This window comes from Homalodisca vitripennis, chromosome 1 (genome assembly GCF_021130785.1).
Source record: "Homalodisca vitripennis isolate AUS2020 chromosome 1, UT_GWSS_2.1, whole genome shotgun sequence".
In the NCBI taxonomy this organism is placed as follows: Eukaryota; Metazoa; Arthropoda; class Insecta; order Hemiptera; family Cicadellidae; genus Homalodisca; species Homalodisca vitripennis.
This window is the reverse complement of record NC_060207.1, coordinates 204,433,957-204,452,083: the sequence shown is the minus strand read 5'-3', so window position 1 is coordinate 204,452,083 and position 18,127 is coordinate 204,433,957. Positions and strand designations below refer to the sequence as shown.

The 18,127-nt window shown below is 36.8% G+C and overlaps 1 protein-coding gene across 1 annotated transcript in view; it reads right to left on the bottom strand.

Annotated features, from left to right (window-relative positions):
* Positions 1 to 18,127, bottom strand: part of LOC124354653 (trichohyalin) — a 177,044-nt gene that overhangs the window by 37,836 nt on the left and 121,081 nt on the right. The window contains exon 9 of the mRNA XM_046805281.1: positions 2,931 to 2,996. Within this exon, the coding sequence (XP_046661237.1) occupies positions 2,931 to 2,996 (66 nt within the window). The remainder of the gene's footprint in view (positions 1 to 2,930; positions 2,997 to 18,127) is intronic.

Below are 18,127 nucleotides of genomic sequence, written 5' to 3'. Positions count from 1 at the left end.
ATGAAACGTCGAGAATAATCCATCTAACCCTGTAAAATTGTAACAACCCCTCGTCAAAAGAAATCCCTTAAGAACCAGGCCTTGATTATGGACCCTTTGTTCAGAAGGATCCATAATCAAGGAAGTAGGTAAGAAATGGCCCCAACAAATTTACGACGCAGATCTACGGTCCGTTTAAGTTTGTCAGCCAAAAGTTCCTGGCTATTTTATTTTCGTCCAACAAGGTACATTGAAATCCGTAAGGGCATTTTAGAAACTGAATCTGAATCTTTTGTGATTTGATGTAACTATTCCTTCATTCGCTTCAGCGACTTTGGCTCATTGATTAAAAGTAAATCAGTAAGGAAAACATATTACAGTAACAAAGTTGTAACGAAGTGAGATCGTTCCCTTCTTCACCATATGCTGTGTCCAATCAGACGCAGCAAGCAGATGGTGGGTGAAAGTCCCTCAACTGCTCGCTCAGAGTATGTGCAGTCGACTGTTAGCTCTGACAGCTACTTGAGGTGTTCAGTTTATGACCGTGAACAGCTCGGAGGGCTTGTTCTACAAGACGAGAAGTGGTAGAAAGTGCAATATTCCGCAGAGTATTGTCTCATCGGTGAAAGGTGCAGTGGAGATCCCGAGGTCGGCGAGGACGCATCCGGCACGTGAGAACTTCGGCGATCATTACGCTTCCGGAAATTGGCAGCTTCCTTCAGTAAGGTGTTTCAACTTTCCGGATACGTTTTTGTTCACAATGACAGAAAACTTGCCTACACGCAAGAGTTTCCTAATCCTATCTTCCGACACCACAATATTCCTCGTACTAACCATATTGCTATATGCAATTCGCTATAGAGAATAAAATTACACATTCGGTTTTGTTTATTTCATCGTCTTTCTTGAAACGGTTAGAGTATTCTACAGGTTTAAGTAAACAATTTAAGAAACAAACAGAGTACGATAATCGAGTCCGTGTCGCTTTGAATTCACATATATTTACAATCTGATGATCCTGTTCGTTTAAATAAATTTATCAGTATTCGTTAATTATATCGATTGGTGTAACCAATCAATACTGCACTATTAGTGTTACTACTAGTGTAACTGCACTATTCATTGGTGTAACTAAGCAATATTGATTAATAAAAACCGGATCCGCTTATCTCACTCTACCTGGAGAAACTACTAGACCAATTTTACTTTAAGATAATTGAGCTTGTAAACTTGACAAAGATTTAGTTAAATAACTTATACAGAATACAAAGTTCCATGCTGCTTCTCTAACTTCCTGTTAGTATTCAACTGTCTTTTTGGCTCTTCCAACTAGTAAAACATTATTTATTCCCTACGTTGTTTGTGATATTGTGACTGGTTTTAGAGATGAACGAAGTATGATATAAAGTCCTTTAATGGTCTAGCCATGAATCTCTAAATTTTGACGCAGATGTACCTCATTTCTAAACCGACAGATAACAAATTTTTCATGAAGGTCAACCCCTCATAGAGACTGAAATGAGGTTGCAACCCCTTGAAGAACTATATTTTGTTTTTTAACTTCTCAATGTCCTAATGTCCTAAAAAGATTAAATTTGACACGGACTTGCCTCATTACGTACCAAGGAGAACAAAAGCATTTTCATGAAGATCAACCATCCAAAGAGGTTTAGATGGGGTTGTAATCCCTAGAAGAAATATATTTTTGTTTTTCAACTTCCCAATATCCTACGACGATGAGTTTTGAAGCAGGTGTGCTTCATGTTCTCAACGAACAGATAACAGACTTTTCATGAAGATCAATAACGCAAAGTGGTTTAAATGGGATTGCAACCCCTATAAGAAATATACTTTTGTTTTCTAACTTCCCGATGTCCTAGAAAAATAAAATTTGACACAGATATGCCTCGTGAAATAAAAAGAAATACCAAAGCATTTTGATCAAGATCTACCACCCGTAAGGATATTAAAAGGGTTGTAATCCCATTGAACTTTTTTTGTTTTCAAGTTCTCGCTGTCCTAAAAAGGTTTAATTTAACACACGTGTTTATTGTGCACTTAATACACTACCGGTACCGGAAATACATTAGACCGGAAGTAGCCGCTTTTTGAGCGATGTTGACTTTTGAAATCAACTTTTGTATACACTTTCGTTTTCGCAAAACGCAACTACGGCACCTGAAATACCTTACACCGAAAGTAGATGACAATGGTCGGAATTAACTTTTTTCACCGGAGAAGACTTTCCAGACTTTTATATTCATATATTTTCTTTATCAGGATAACAGGAAATTTTTTAAGCTGAATTATTTGAACAAAATTACAATAGCAGATACACTTTTTTAATCAATTGTACGTATTTTGTGTTACATATTGCATGTCTCCCAGTTCCACTGTTTGGGAAATTGAAAATCTGGCAATTGTACAGTTTATTATCATATAAAATACCTAAAGTTGGAGCCAAAATATAGCTGCATCTAATATGATTATAGCGTTTACATTTGGAGGTAAAATCCCAAAACTCCCGTCGTTGTCCACTTTTTACCCTCATTCTCTTACACACGGTTCACCTTCCATTATTCGGTACGGAGGTCCCTGAAAGTCTGGACGTGTATTTACATGTTCCATGTACCATCAAGTGACGCTTGTGCAGTGGGCGTAACACCCACCCATCCGTCCCGCTGCCACCGGAGCGCGACCGACCATCTTCGGTACGCAGCAGATGTGGAACACTCGGTCAGTTGATGGCCGTGTTGAGAAACGTTTGCGCAACATCAGGAAGAAATTGTGCCACCTCGATCCCTGAATAGTCCAATTAAAGATCACATTTACCTAACAATTCCTACTGCCGCGTTTAACTGCCTGCTTTATGGAGGGTATCGTCAACACCTTGTAGGTTTTCTAAACTAGGCTCCTTTCCAGGAGTGTGAAACAATAATAAAACAGCTTACCGTTACAGTGTCGGGTCCTGGGGGATCGGGTGGTTTACGTCCTTCCTGCGCCCGCAACCGTTTATTCTGTAAATAAAAAGAGCAACCTTTAATAATTAATCCAAGAACCTGAAATCTTTCAGAACATAAACATAAAAAAGTAGAAGTATGTGACTACTGAAGTAATATAAAAGACCACAGATTCGTTTCATTCCTACTTCCCTCCAATGATGAGGGAAGAGGTATGCTTCCTTCCCTAGCATAACTCTTCAGGCCTACTAGAGTGCAAAACAAGGCATGGAAAGAATAGAATTCCATACTAAGGATTATTTTATCAAATGAGATGTCAATAGATAAAGAGATGGACGCTTTTTAACAACTCTTGAAATATTTTGAGAGATAGTTTTAAGCACTTTTCCGAAGATAGTGTGCCTCCACCAATTCTGGAGAAAATTCATAGCACAAATTCTGACGTCTGGTCATTCTTCATATAAGTCAGTCATTCTTCTGACCATATCTGTAGTACCTTCTCCTGAGGATCTATATAAATTACTTCTAAACTTGTTGACAAGAGCAAGGTAAGTATGTAATGGTTAAAAGAAGCAATTTTCGCAATACTCACGTCATATTATTCTGCAACAATCCAGCACTAAATGTCTCAGGCTGAATGAATGAACATGTTGCAACGCCAAAGGCCGCCGCTGTTACGGCGTTGTCCACCTTGACTCCAGCAGCGACTCACGACAGAGCATGGATCACGATCACGACGCCCGGATATATCACGACGTCGTGACCGAGTTTCTATAAACTAGGATAACATCACAGCCATAACGGCCGGTATCATCCCAACTCTCCGTCACCTTTGGAGATTGCACGGAATCAATAACCCAGTTCCAGAGACCTCAGTGATCTGTGCAAGACTCCTCTTGACCTTTGCTGCTGATAGACCAAAGTAAATATTTTGATCATGATAGTTTTTTTTCAGCTTTTGGTTAGTATAGAAACATACTTGATTTCTTAGTAGTAAAACCCTTATCAATGAATATATTGTGATTTTTTTCGTCAACAAATAACTGTATACGATTATATGAAGATAGTTTCCACAAAAAGTCAAAGAGGTGTTACATCAAAGCTTCCTTTGATCTTCCAACATCGGCAAAATTCAGAAAAGTGTAGGAAGCCAGGCGTCTTTATTTATATATTATTTTTCTCTCGTATTTACCTTAAATACTCTCGTCCTTAGACCATCTACATCAGTTCACCTTCTCTCAGTGTGTGTGATATTGGGAACGTTCATGTTTAAATAAAAACAAGGGAGATCAAGTAGCAACATGTAGTTTGCAATGTTTATGAAGGAGCTGCTCCATGGTTACTGTTATTGATGGCATTTATTTCCGTTAAAAATAAAAAAACTAAACAGATTTGGTCTACACCATTCCATTTGAAAACAATAAAATGCAGAAAAATTTGTAACTTTGTGAATTTGAAATCACTGAGCTCACATTGATTTTTACAAGAAAGTTTCATCTAGCAGCTGGGCCAATAGTTTTAAGTATCGTGTATGATACATTTGTTTCTTTCTTATAGAATTCTGACCAGTAAATCCAGAACTTAAGAACTCCACCATATGCAGCCTTATATTCTATGTGACGCAATTCAGCTAAATGACTGGAACTCCTACGGTGGGTCTGATCATATGAAATCATCGTAACAGTTGATATTCCCATTTAAATAATCGAAAATTAATAAGTAATGTATTACAGGCGGGACAAACTGCATTATATTTTGTAGTTACTTGACTCTAACTGGGACCACTCTATAGCTGTCAGAAGTGTACCGGTAATAATTAATTAGGGTCCTCCCATCTCTGTCTCTAACGTTTACGATCCCAACCCGGAACCCAAACACCCCCATGATCGTTCGTACCCAACACAACTCTGAGGGTCATTGGTACTTCACACTTTACTCTTCAGACATCCTCTCTTTGAATACTGGCTCTTTCTGTTTTTCTCGATAGACCATTTGGTTGTCTAAGTTTGCCTCTTCACGGGTAAACAAGAGAAGGAAATCACCGACAAGAATCAAAATAATCAGTCGGTTTCGAAGAGACTCACATCCTAGAGTGTAAAACAGCAGGCATCATTTTACTGCAATTCACTATTTACGAAACGATGAAAGGTGAAAGTCATCATAAGCGTCAAAAGAACTATCCAAACCTGAGAAACTCATAGCTCGTACTCAGATAAGAATTAGAAGAAGAATTGAGGTTCACTTGACTTAAAACAACAGCAATTTAAAATGCCCAGGAGCATCCAGGGAACGATTCAGGGTTAAAAGATCCAGAACAGAGTGCAAGAACAACAGGAGTGTGTCAGAGTCTATAGGTGACCTAGTTCACTTGTCACTGGGCGGTGGAAAGGGAAAGGGCCCGGCACCGGCAAGTAGGCCGGCCGGGGTTAACGATCATCGGTCAAGGCCTGGATACAATCGACCCTTTCGCGGAGGTATCGGTATCAGTATGAACATGAGGCAGATTGATGGGGAAACCTCATTGTTCATTGTAACACAATAGAGTTTCAGCATTTTTGTACTTTCGCGGTTGTATCAGGCCTTTAAACAAATCTCTATTTCTGTGTAGTTGGAATTGGGCAAGTATTATAATAAGAAAGAACATGTATTCTCTTTAGTTGTTTGGGGAATGTGATAAGATCGTCTAGATAAGGATAGGCTGTCACTCTTATCGTTTAATTCTGTTCATTTCATATGTACATAGAGTTAGGTCTTTGCAAAAAGACTGCACCAACAGATCATGGAAGGACTTCAACTACAAACACGACACTGACGGAATTAATTGTACCACCTTCTGCATTGGATTGGCAATTATGTTAACGATCAGGGGATCTGTGGCGGTAACAGGTTGAGAGGAAAAAGGTAGGCGTAGGAAGCGGAAATATGTCAGAAGAACCAGCAGTGGGTCAGGTGTCGAAGAACCGGTCCTCCCGTTAGTGAACTGGCCCACTGGCATACACCACCTAAACAAGGCGCAAGGGTGACTGGTGAAAGTGGGCATGAATGTAACAATGAGTGGCCTCTTCTGTCTTTGTTCTGGCCGGATTGTTGGATGAACTGATTTGTGACTGAAGCCATTAAAGAAAAGTATAGATTCTAAAGTTTGTCGTTGAAGAGGATCGATTCTCGAAAGTAACAATGGACGTGCTTGGTAAGGTAATCGCTTTGATTGAAATTAGTTATTTACTGAAGATCTTCAACCCTCTCCTCATGGATGATCAACAAAAGAGATGCAATTAATCCAAGTAAGTTCGTTTTCAAAGAATCAACAATGAATCACAAGAGCCACACATTAAAAAAGGTGAGAATATCGTGATTTCTTCCAAGCATGAGCGTTTTCAGATTTCCATACAGTACACACGATGCATTGTGATTTAGCTAAAAATTACATATATATGTTAACTCTCAGCTATTGTTCATTGTTTCTGGGATCTCAACCACACAGAGAAACTGGGGAAAGTACGTTTTGACACGAACAGCATTAGTCCGGTCAAGGAAAAAACCAATATCGTGGATAACCTCCTTCAGTTTAAATGCAAGAGTTCTTGCATTACTCCTGAAATCTCTCTCCCACTTCGGATAGTAAGAGTAATGACTTCCGGAAAGGCTTTTATTCCACTCCAATACCACTTCCCTTCAACTAGATTTTCTTGTTTTTACATGCGAAGTCCATCTACCGTAACTATGGACTCTCAGGTCAGTGCACAGACTATCTTGATAACTTATCTCCAGACTCTTTGTTCAACTTTCTTCTTCCATCCTTTGTTTTCTAGAGAGCTGCTTGTACCACTCATGGCACATCCTTTGTTAGCTATATTGCTTAAAGGCATGCCTCCTCGAACAAAAAACTTAGTGCAGTTAGTTAGTTGCAGGAAGGGAGCAAAATACACGATTCTGAGGCATTCAGGGTGGTTACATCACAAATGATCAAACAGGACAACCAAATGATCAAAATAAATTACAAAATCCAAAGATCTCGCTGAAGTTATTAACAAAAGACCATTCAACAAAATTCGCTATTGACAAGCTGGCTAGCCGTCGGACAGAGTTTGGATCGTTTCTCTATTTAAAAAAGATCAGTCGAAAATCCTCAATTTATTCTTCTAGCAAAACCAACAACAGGTGACTGGAAAGCTCCCGCGTTCCCGAAGAGTGACTCGCCGGAGTTTTCAGCCGATACAGCCTATTGTCCGTAGGATTCGACTTTCTTCTTGTATCCAGAACGACTTGTCATGTTTATGTGCGTGCGTGCGAGCGTGGGTCACCTGTCACAATATCCAGCATTCCGAGCTGCACGCAGCCATAATTGTGTTCTTGCTGACCTCCACGCTTTACCAACACCTGTCAGCACCATTAGGCGCCAGCAGCCCCTCACTTTCTAGTACAGGACTTTCTTTTCCTAAGGACAAGAAATAATAAACATTACACACTAGTCACGGGTCTTCACTTTCTTCCGTTCCTTTGAATTCATTCAGTCAGCAAGCCATTCGTTACGTGCTAAGAAGATGTAAGTGATTAGAAAGATGTCTGCAAGGTACAGTTAAAATCGTTATCTAATCCGGAATTTTTTGAAGAAAATCAAATCTAATTATCATATTGCTATAGCTTTGAATAAAACTGGTGTTTCTGGAGGGGCCAACAATCCAGCATTTCGAGATCTGCATTCTGATCTTTTCCTCAGGTTGATGACTAACTATAAGACATAACTGCACTGACTGATCAAACACTAATGACGTAGAATACTGTACCGCTGCACAATGAAAAATGTTCGGGAAAAAATTATGATTCCTTTAGAATTATTCCGTCATCCAAAACGAACTTAGAATATAATAGTACAATGAAAATCTTCCTGACGCATACACACATTCTTCCTTCTCTATGCTCATGCTTCTTAGGCTGGAGTTCTATATATTTTAATAATATCTCAATTTTAACAGTATAACAGGATTTCGGAAATTTGCCATTGTTATCGTTACAAGAGATGACACGACGCGGTGCCAAAAAAAGAGCCGACGTCGATTTTCGGGTTAGTATCCCACTTTTATCCGTGCCTGTGTGATGTGTAATTGTGTTTCTCGTACTTATAACTTGTACTCGTGACTTGTACTCGGGACTTGCATTCTCTGCAGTGACAACGCCTGGACTAGACTCCAAGCAGCTTTTGGGTATGTTTGAACCCTGTTCTTTTCCTTCTTTTCTTCTTTCTGTTCTCTATTTTTGTATGTACCAATACCCCCCACCTGACGAAGAGGGTAGATTCCAATCCTCGAAACGTTGTGTTACACCTTTTGTAACATTGTTAGAATGGCAAATGTCCGCAATCATGTTATCCTGTCAAACCTTCCATCATCAATAACAAACTTTAAACAAAGAATCTCAATTTTAGTCCAGGTTGCACGCCAATTCCGATGGGATTGGTGTAGGTATCATTTATAGTTGAAAATGTCTTTCAGAACTTGTTCATAGTTTTATCCTTGAACTAACCCCAGTAGCTTGTCTCAGTAAATCAATCGATGTCAAATTACGGATTTGACTTGTCGTTTTAAAGTCAAAGACCCGTATCTTTTTACTACAAGTATGTCATCCTCAACCTCCACATAAATCAAAGAGGTTTGCTTCAAATAACAATTATGGATAGATGTACATAAAACTAGGACTTGATATGTTAGAGGTTCGTCAATAAAATATTTTACTGCCGGATCGTAAACTATTGCTCCTGCATACTTTCTCTTCATGAGAGTCCTGCAACGAACGTTTCGTAAGTCTTGCTGTAAACAAACAACTTGTTTTATTGCGCTATAAAACGTTTAAGTGTTGAATTGAGCAATGTTTATATTTAGAAATTATTTACATAGTCATAATTAATAGATAAAAAGCTCTAACATATCTGTAGTTTTCGAATGTTAAAGTCTTGCTTCATTTTTAATGAGCACTTGTAATTCTGTATTTTTAACAGATTTGATTTTTATGGCTAGGTCGTATAAAGACGCGAAGTTTCAATTCGCCGAAATTTGAAATCCAACTATAATAAAGAGTTCCAAAATGTTGAAAAGTATTGAAAGTGAATGGCTTTTAATGGGAAATTGCGTTTATCCGTTTTCTTCACCACCAAACATTTCTTAAATGTCAAGATTGGCTTGGATTCAAAGATTAACATAATGCATTTTTCGAAAAAAAGAGTTCAATACTTTTTAATTACACAAACCTTACTGAAAATTTGAATGCTACATCTTAATCAGTATAAAGATGGGGGTAATTAATCTAATATGTTCTCATTTTGGAAATATGACTATAATAATATTTTCTTTTCTTTGAGCATCATTATTTTCAGAGTAAACATAGTATAAATGTATTTTTTAATTTTGTAAGTTTCATAAATAATGTAAAAGTGTAATGGTGTTCTGTGGGTATTCTTAATTCCCTCTCAAATACATGCAAAAAAACTATATAATTCAAACTCTCTGAATAGATTCAATAAAGATTATTAGTACGTATTTACAAACATTTTAATTTTAATTTTGACTAATATGACTAATACAATCATTCTTGTTCCAAACTCTAAAAGTATATGTTAGTTAAAGTAGTTGTATAAACATCAAAGATCCCAGTACACGTCTTTGTGGAATACCCAGAGCACTTGGAACTAGATGTCAATTTTAAATTTAGTTAACGGTTTCTATTAAAACAGTGTTGTTTTCCAGCTCGCACACCTGTATGTGGCTTATGCTATATATTGTTTACAGGCCCACGACACATAAATCGACGCTGCACTGCAGTACACTGCTGATGAAACTCGGCTTAAAAGTGTAATGGTAAAGAACTAACACAAACTGCTGATCTTTTCTCTGAAGATTATACGCATAGGGATTTTGGTAGATTTTTGATTATGTAATAAAATATTATTTATGGTTCTTTCTCAGAAAAACACACGATGACACAGCACTATAAAACATATGTCCCTTCCATTTTTTTGCAATCATTCTTTCATGATCAGCTTGATACACATTGTATCATCAACTTATTTAAGGGACCTAACCAGAAAATCCGTTATGTAACGAAACATAAGAATGTTTTCTCATGTAAATTACATAATCTACAAACAATAATGGTATGGAGTGCTTTTTCATCGTTTATCACGGCGTAAGGTAAAACATTAGTATTTTAACGTAGATTCACGAATAATGAAAAGAGACTGTCGTGTGCATCAAACTGACCCACATTGCGGTTGAAGAGTGATTCTCGGGACGGTTATTTGCAACCAAAAATAGATTCTCCACTCCTAAAAACCAACAAGTTTCCATTTTATAAAGTTTAAAACTGCTCTCTAAAATTTACTAGAGCTCCAGCTCCAAATAAGTGTATTTCTAAACAAAATTTGTACTACAGAAAATTCTTAATTCGATGTTTATAATAATCTCTAGATTTCTTCCCACTCGATCTTATTCCTACTATTTTATTTTAAAAATTGATCTAAAATTATTTATTACATCTGAAAGCTGTTTTTGTGAGAGGAGAGTGAGTTTCCTAAAGAATGTACAGGTAAAATATCCATAGAGTCTGAGTGCCTTCTGCTTGACGATGTCAGTATTAAGAAGGAAGACGAAGGACCTGTACCCACCGCTATACATGCATGGCCATAGAGAGAGCAACAAACATGGTCGGGCTATAAAACACGTTAATTGTTGTGAGCAATGGACCATACGGCGGGAAGGAAGACCAACCCGGAACCTGTAAGTGGCACACCGATTTACATGCGTCTCTTCTCTCCGGGCGACACGTCGCGGCAAGCAGGCGCAGGACACGGAGGATCGCTCTTTTCTAGAACTGCCGAGTCCTTTACTAATACACACTAAGCAGGACCTTTAAAAATCTAAAATTTGTTTCATAGAAACTGAAGCTTTATCAAATTACGATATCTATATTTGTGTGGCGGAGTGAGTTCGATCGAACAACTGATGATCCTTGAAACGGAAAAATACAATAATATGTTAAATAAAGCTTAAAAACTCAGAGCAGCCTTTTTGTTTACATATTGTATTAAGGAGTAAGGAAGTTTTCAGGATAAAACCAATAGGAAAACGTTTTCCTTAATAAGGTCATCTCAGATAATAAACGTCAGTTAGCAATATAGTCGTCACACACAAATAGACATTGTGTTACATCATAGTGTAATAATAATTTATTATTGTCAGTCCAGAAAGGCTAAGATTTATTTATTATTGCACTACGGAAAAATCGGGTTTATTTGGATTGAGGCAGTGTATCGCGTAAGATTTATATGACAAGTTCTGTTTCCTACGAAAGAAATCTCCAAATTCAACCAGATCTCAAAATTTACACTAAGACATTTTTAAATAGAATTTTTAATCCTATCATTATTCTAAATGGAAAAGTTTGCGAAGAAATGAGTTTGTGGTTTTCCACAATAAGCAATAACACAAAATCTCACCGGCCAGATTTTGGCGAAATTACTTATACTTAAGAATAACACATAGACATATACTATTTCGAATTACTTCTTATTATAAAATACTTATTTTAAAATCTTTAATGGAAAGAGTAACATCTGTCGTAGTTTGCTGTATATAGTTAAGAGGGTAGATTCTAAATTTTACTAAGATGGCAGTAGTGACGAATTCAAACAACAATTAATTTTGGATTGTGGAAATCAGTTTCCTTTCATATAGTGGTACAGCATTTGGACGGTAGCTGAAGGAACAAAAACGGAGGGACAGTGACTCAATTAACCATTCGCTCTGTGATTGCAAATTGGAGAAACCAACGAGCGTAGTCAACCCATTGGAATTATTTTTCAGTCGCAATTTTGCATAACATCTGATCGTCATAAACACCGGAATAATATCTACTTGATACACGACTATTTCCGTATTTAAATCAGCATAGGATGCCATCACATTATACCATAAATGCTTTCACCACAAAGATTACGGCCTTCGGCTTTAATATTCTTCCCCACTGGCTTAAATATTTCTAGTGTTACTGAAGTCACGAGAGCTCGTCTATGAAATATCATGGAATGGTGCAGAGAAATTCAAGTTATTTCACTTGTACTTATAATAAACCGTTTCACTTTCCCTCGTCAGAGCCTAATATACAGCTCTGTAATAATAGATTGTAATTATTGGAATATGGGTCAGAATATATTTACAATGACCAACATCTATGTACGTAATTTAAATAGAATACGCCTATGATGTCCTACTTGTTGCCACAACAAGGATGTTGTCATAGAGGATTGTTTGTAGTAATAAGATCATAACGTAATTAACACACTGAAAATAACTTACAGCGTGTTTCAAAGTTTTTATTTCAAACATTATTTGTTAATTGTTTTCATAAACGAACAAGTATGAAGACGTTGAGAACGGCGCAAATTGATATATTTTGAAAAACTGAGAATAGTGAAATTGGTAAGTTGTTTTCTAGAAATACACACTCACCATTCAAGATAATCATCTAGTGTAGACTAAAGTCTACTTTATTTCTTACGTAACTTTCTTTTTCCTAACCTCATAGTGTACATTTCTGACATTCGTAGTATAAGTGTTCCCTGCAGAGGAAGTAACTTGTGAGAAGATTTCAGCAATTATTTCAGATTTGGTGTAACGATCGATTTACATAACTTTCCATGACTGTAGTCCTCCACGAGGCGCTAGAGAGTCCAGGGAAGATCTGAGTAAGACACCAATTTACATGATTTACCGTACACTTGTCACTGTTACCTAACAGGCCACAAGGACAGACGGGAAGTACCGGAGGACAATGAACTGTCCACCCGCGGCCACCGAGACAGGTCCTCGGCACTTTCTCCTTTCTCCACACCCTCGCTCGGGCGGCCCACCCTCTCCCACTTTCACCCTAATCTAAAACTAATGATGCTCACGAAATCAGCCCGACTTTTACTCTCGGCGAGCGGTCGGCTCTCTGGTCTGCCCGGTACGCTAGGATAACATCTGACTGCTCGAACAATGGCGGTGCTCGGCCGGCGGTTGTTTATTTAGCGGGCATGCCAAAGGTGAGGATTTCAGCGCAATCATCGTTCCTGCCTGGCCCATCGGACACCTTCTCGTGTTCGTTATATCTGCTGTCCTCCAGAACTGAAGGTTAAAATAATGAATGTGCGTGCACACTTTATCACTATTCTGACGTTTTTGTACTAGAGCAATTTCTAAGTCCCTTGGTGGTTCGGTATATTTGATAATGTTGGCTATAAAGTAAATTCAGTTCGTACTTTAAAACTGTTTCTTGATGGTAGCGTTACACAAATTGTTCTCAATGACATAACCGTTGAGATGCGAATGGGAAATTTGTAATTTTACCACAAAATTGTATATTACTAAGACTCTATCTCACAAAGAGAAAAGTATCAAGCCAATGAAACAATTGTATTGAGTTAAATTGTACTTTGGTTAATATAAATATAAGCATAGTATATTTTCAATAAAATAATTTGAAATATTTATACACGAAAATATTGAATTGTATTACATGTTTTTGTTTATTAAAACGTAGGCCAATTATTTCGCTAAGGACATTAAACAGATAAAAATACATTACATATTTCCAAATAATTGGTAGTCGGCTCAAAAATTATTAACGAATTTAAAATATCTGTAATTGTTTTCTGTGAAGATGCATTTTAAGTGCAACCTTTTGCCAATTCCTAAAAATGAATAAAATTGTGTTATTGGTTAGTTTCTAAGCATATTTATAATTATAAATTTCATAACATGTTTTGAAATTCTTCTTGTGGCATTTCTTATATTTATGGCTATTTTTCCATTGGCAACGCAATATCAGCAGTGACGCATTCTTACGGAGTTGGTATACATTGATGGCACCTGTCTGAACAACATTGTCATAAAACAACTACTTTGTTTATTTAAATATGAAATTAATACCCTATAAAACTTTAAGGGTAATAAAACACTCTTATGGACCTTCATAACAAGACTGTAACAAAAACAGTCATATGTTAGTTGCATTTCATAGTTAAGTGCCATGCAAGAGTGAAATATTGGCTATTACTACAACAATAAAATGCGATACCCTTATTGTGATCAAATTGATGTTTCAACTTGTTCCTATAAATCAAGTGCATTTCTCTGGCAATGAACTGGGCTTCCCCTTTATTGAATGCGTTATACGGATTTTACTTTTCTCATATAGCTATGCATGTCGCATAGGAACCCTCTTAACTTTGGTTTACAATCTATATTTATTTGCAACCAACGTGCAGATGCAAGATACGTAAGCACGAAGGTCTTAGTGGGCACCTGAAAATTAAGTACTAATGCTCAATATGCAAAATATAGTTGGGCAAACACAATGTTTCGAGTCATTTCAGGAATAATTATATTTGGTTATTTACAGTTAAAATTTGTATTGCGCAATAGGGTCACTAGGTAAATTAATTCGTTTCCCTTGCAAAAATTCCGCAGTTAATTAAATTAAAATATAAAAAAATGATTGTGTGCTATATCTGAATAATGTAGCTAAAGACAAGAAGATTTCATCAATTCTTTCATGGTCTGACGGATATACGGATACTTAATTCATAGTCAAAATGCTAACCATTACAGCGCGCTATTGAAGATCTTATTTGATTTATGTTTATTTAATGAATACACATTCATATTTTTTTCCAATTATCTTCGTAAATGTTATTGCAAATTTAAAGGTAACCATATGCGAATTGACAATCGCCTAGTTGTGTTTTATGAGTACGACCTCCTCCCATACAAAGCGGTGAAGTCCTTTTCAGAGAGAGAATACTAAATCTTTAACGAATATTCTAAGGATATACGGAAATACAACAATAATATTATGTATTGTAGTATCTGAACTATCAGCCAACCAACTATGGCTAATTATGTAGTATTTTCCTTTCGGCCATGAACTAGTAAAGAGTAATCATTGTGCATAGTTAGATATTTATCTGTTTATGCGACGTTATCATTTTGTTCTGCTATCAACAGATAAAGTTGTTTTGATTCGGACTCTTTATCCACTTGCAGATAACCAAACAACTATTTTGGGAAAGTTGAGATAGCAATCTTTAGGAGGTTGAACTTTTTATGCGTGACTTGCGTAACCGTAAGGATGCTGCTTCCGGTAGTAACTGACATATGATCTTTGACTGTTGACTTTCTTCAGCCGGAGAAACTTGATTAGGTTGATAAGTAAAAATGCAGTCAAACGAGGTTCTTGTAAACGCTTTCTGCTGCGAGGCGCTCCCCAAGTCTACGCGCTTCAACTTGTCCGCCCAACCGGAACCTGATTGAACATTTTCTCGGTAAAATATTACACGCTCATTAACATAACCGAATGATGTAACGTGTAATTTCCGCGTTTAGTGATATTTCATGAAAAGTCTGAAGGTTCTTCTGAAACCCACCTTTCTTAACGTTCAGGAGTAAATAATCAGCCTTCTGATACTTTGATTGCTAAGTATATAACAATACAACGCTATAATAATACAATAACAATATTTGTTTAGTACGCATAATGTCCGCCACAAAAAAAAGGTTTGGATTGCCTTAGGTGTCAACCCATACAGTCTAGCCGTCTGTTATGCATCCTGATATACGAGTACTCCGTCTACTTACTACGAGTTGCACAAACTACAAGGGTTTTAAATTGTGTTTTGCCATGTATACTTTATCTGAGAGGAACTAGATGATAAAACATACTAGGTAAATGTATTATTAATATAACAATATCAAATATTTGATTTAAAAAATCATTCGTCAGATAAACTTATAGAACTTTCACAAAGAGTAAGCATTTGTAACTCCAAATTACAAAAAAGCAAAAAATAATGTGAAATACAAATTGAAAATTAATATTGAATGGAGGTCTTTATATAGGTAACGTTGTACAATGGTATATGAAGATACATAAGTTTTACTCAATTGGTAACTGACAAAATTTATTTCTTCAAATTTCAATTAACTGAGCGATAATTTTGTAGTTAAAGAAAGCCAACTTCCGCTGACAATAGTACTTTTTATATAAAATGTTGAAAATCGATTGGTAATCCATCCATAAGCTGGAATTACTCGATTTTGTTAGTGTAATAAACCGTTGACTTACGATGTAGGAGACTTTTGAACCACCGTCGTTTATCTATTTTTACCGTGTTCGAGAATAACCTTTGGAATTAATTTGCACTCCCTATCCGACATTTGATCAAGAAGATAACAGTTTTTCATGCAACTCTGGTGGGAAAAATGTGGATTCAAAATCAAAGTAAGCAAGACAATACCAAATTTCGATGATTTAGAAGAAAGCTGAGTGAAGGAGCGGACACCAAAAGACGGAAGTGACCGCGGCTTATGTAAGAAGGTAAGCGGGGGCTTTGAATTGGAAAGGCCGAGTAAACTGCGCCACCTGGCGGACGGAGCACCCGGTCCAGCCACTGACATTGGCCGCGAAAGTGGCTGCAGCCGCACCTCCGCGCCTCTCACCGCCAAGTTTTATTGGCCACTGTTCGCTTCCTTATCGGTCGTCCCCTGACCGTGCGTGATTTTAGACATTCATCAGAAGCGAAAGTCACAGCATCAGTATTCGTGATGTGACACCCCTTAAACGGTGTGAATTCGTGCGGCGCAATACGTGATGTGGATTTGACGCTTTTAACACCCATGTCGGTTTTTTACGAGAGTGGAGAAAGTGGTATGTAAAAGTTATACCGTTTTAGGATTGATTAGTGTTGAGTCTAGCGTCTAATAGTTTTTCACATTGCATAAGGCCCTATACTGTAAGTCTCACTACACAACTTGAGTTCAAGGTTTTCCTACCGGTGCGCATGCCCCTTGTATCATTTAATTATTCATACAGTAACTATTCAAGATGGCGTTTAACAAGGAGGAAAACTGTTAAATGTAAACGTTTCCACAACATCAAGGTACGATTGGGATACATATTTCATCAGAACGAGAAAAGCTTTAACATTGAAAGAGATCGAACAGTGATCGATTTGATTCGTAACAAAACATGTTCTGTGTAAATTCCTTTCTTGTGAACCTTAAGTAAGCGGGAATTAAATTTGAAGTTAATATATAGTGTTACTGTATGTGTTCTTTTTATATCTTGCACTTTGCTTTTCAAAATTCTCAGCAAGCTTGTCTAAATTGAATGATTTGTTAAAATGCTATTTAAATTTTATATTTCAGTAACAATACAGGAAATCATATTATTAACTGCAAAACATTCGTTTTATATAAAAAGAAGTAACTTACTTAAAGTATCGCAACGTACACACTTTAACTTTATTCAATTATTTCCAAAGATCGTCGAAATGATAATGATTGTAATCTATTGAGAACATTTTAATTAGTTTTGTAACAATAGGACGGTTTCTTCTTTACAAGAACGTCTTTAAATTCGAATAAACGCAAGAATTAAGTTAAATTTCAATTTTGGCATTAAAAGTTCTGATCAAATTAAACTAATGGATATATATAAAAAGTGACCTATTATTGGCTAACTAGCAGTAGTTACTCGTGGCTTCGCATGCAATTTCGTAGAATTGGCAGGTGTATGAGTACTTCTGGTTCCAGCGAATTGTATTTTGCGACGCCAATGTTGAGTTTGCCACGATCAAACACGATGTGAAAAAAGTGTATATTTATGCATTGCAATTTACTCCGGTCATAGTATTCTTTTTGTGCCATAGTTGGTTTTGTCTTATTTCCTCGATTAAGAAAAATATATACATACACAAGTGCGAGAAGCCTACTTCGGTAATAAAGCGTCTAGTTTCGGCCATTACAATTTACTTCCTATCTAAAGACATTTCTGGTGCTACTATTGAGTTTTCTTTGTTGCCCTGATCAAAAAAGATATATACATAAGAAGATCTGGGAAGCCTACTTCCATCAAAAGACGACTAAAATGGGTTTTGTAACAGTCTTAATAGTAAGACAGGAACTTTGTCTCTGATATCTGCATTGCGGTACTGAACAGGCACTGCATACTTCATATTTCTTAAACATACAGTTACAAGTACATTTTTACTAAAACTTAATTTTCTTATCTGGATAGTTTCTTACTCTGTGCTCAACATCAGTTGCAAAACGTCTATAGTGTCAAGACTATATAGGCAAAAAATTTAAAATAGTGGT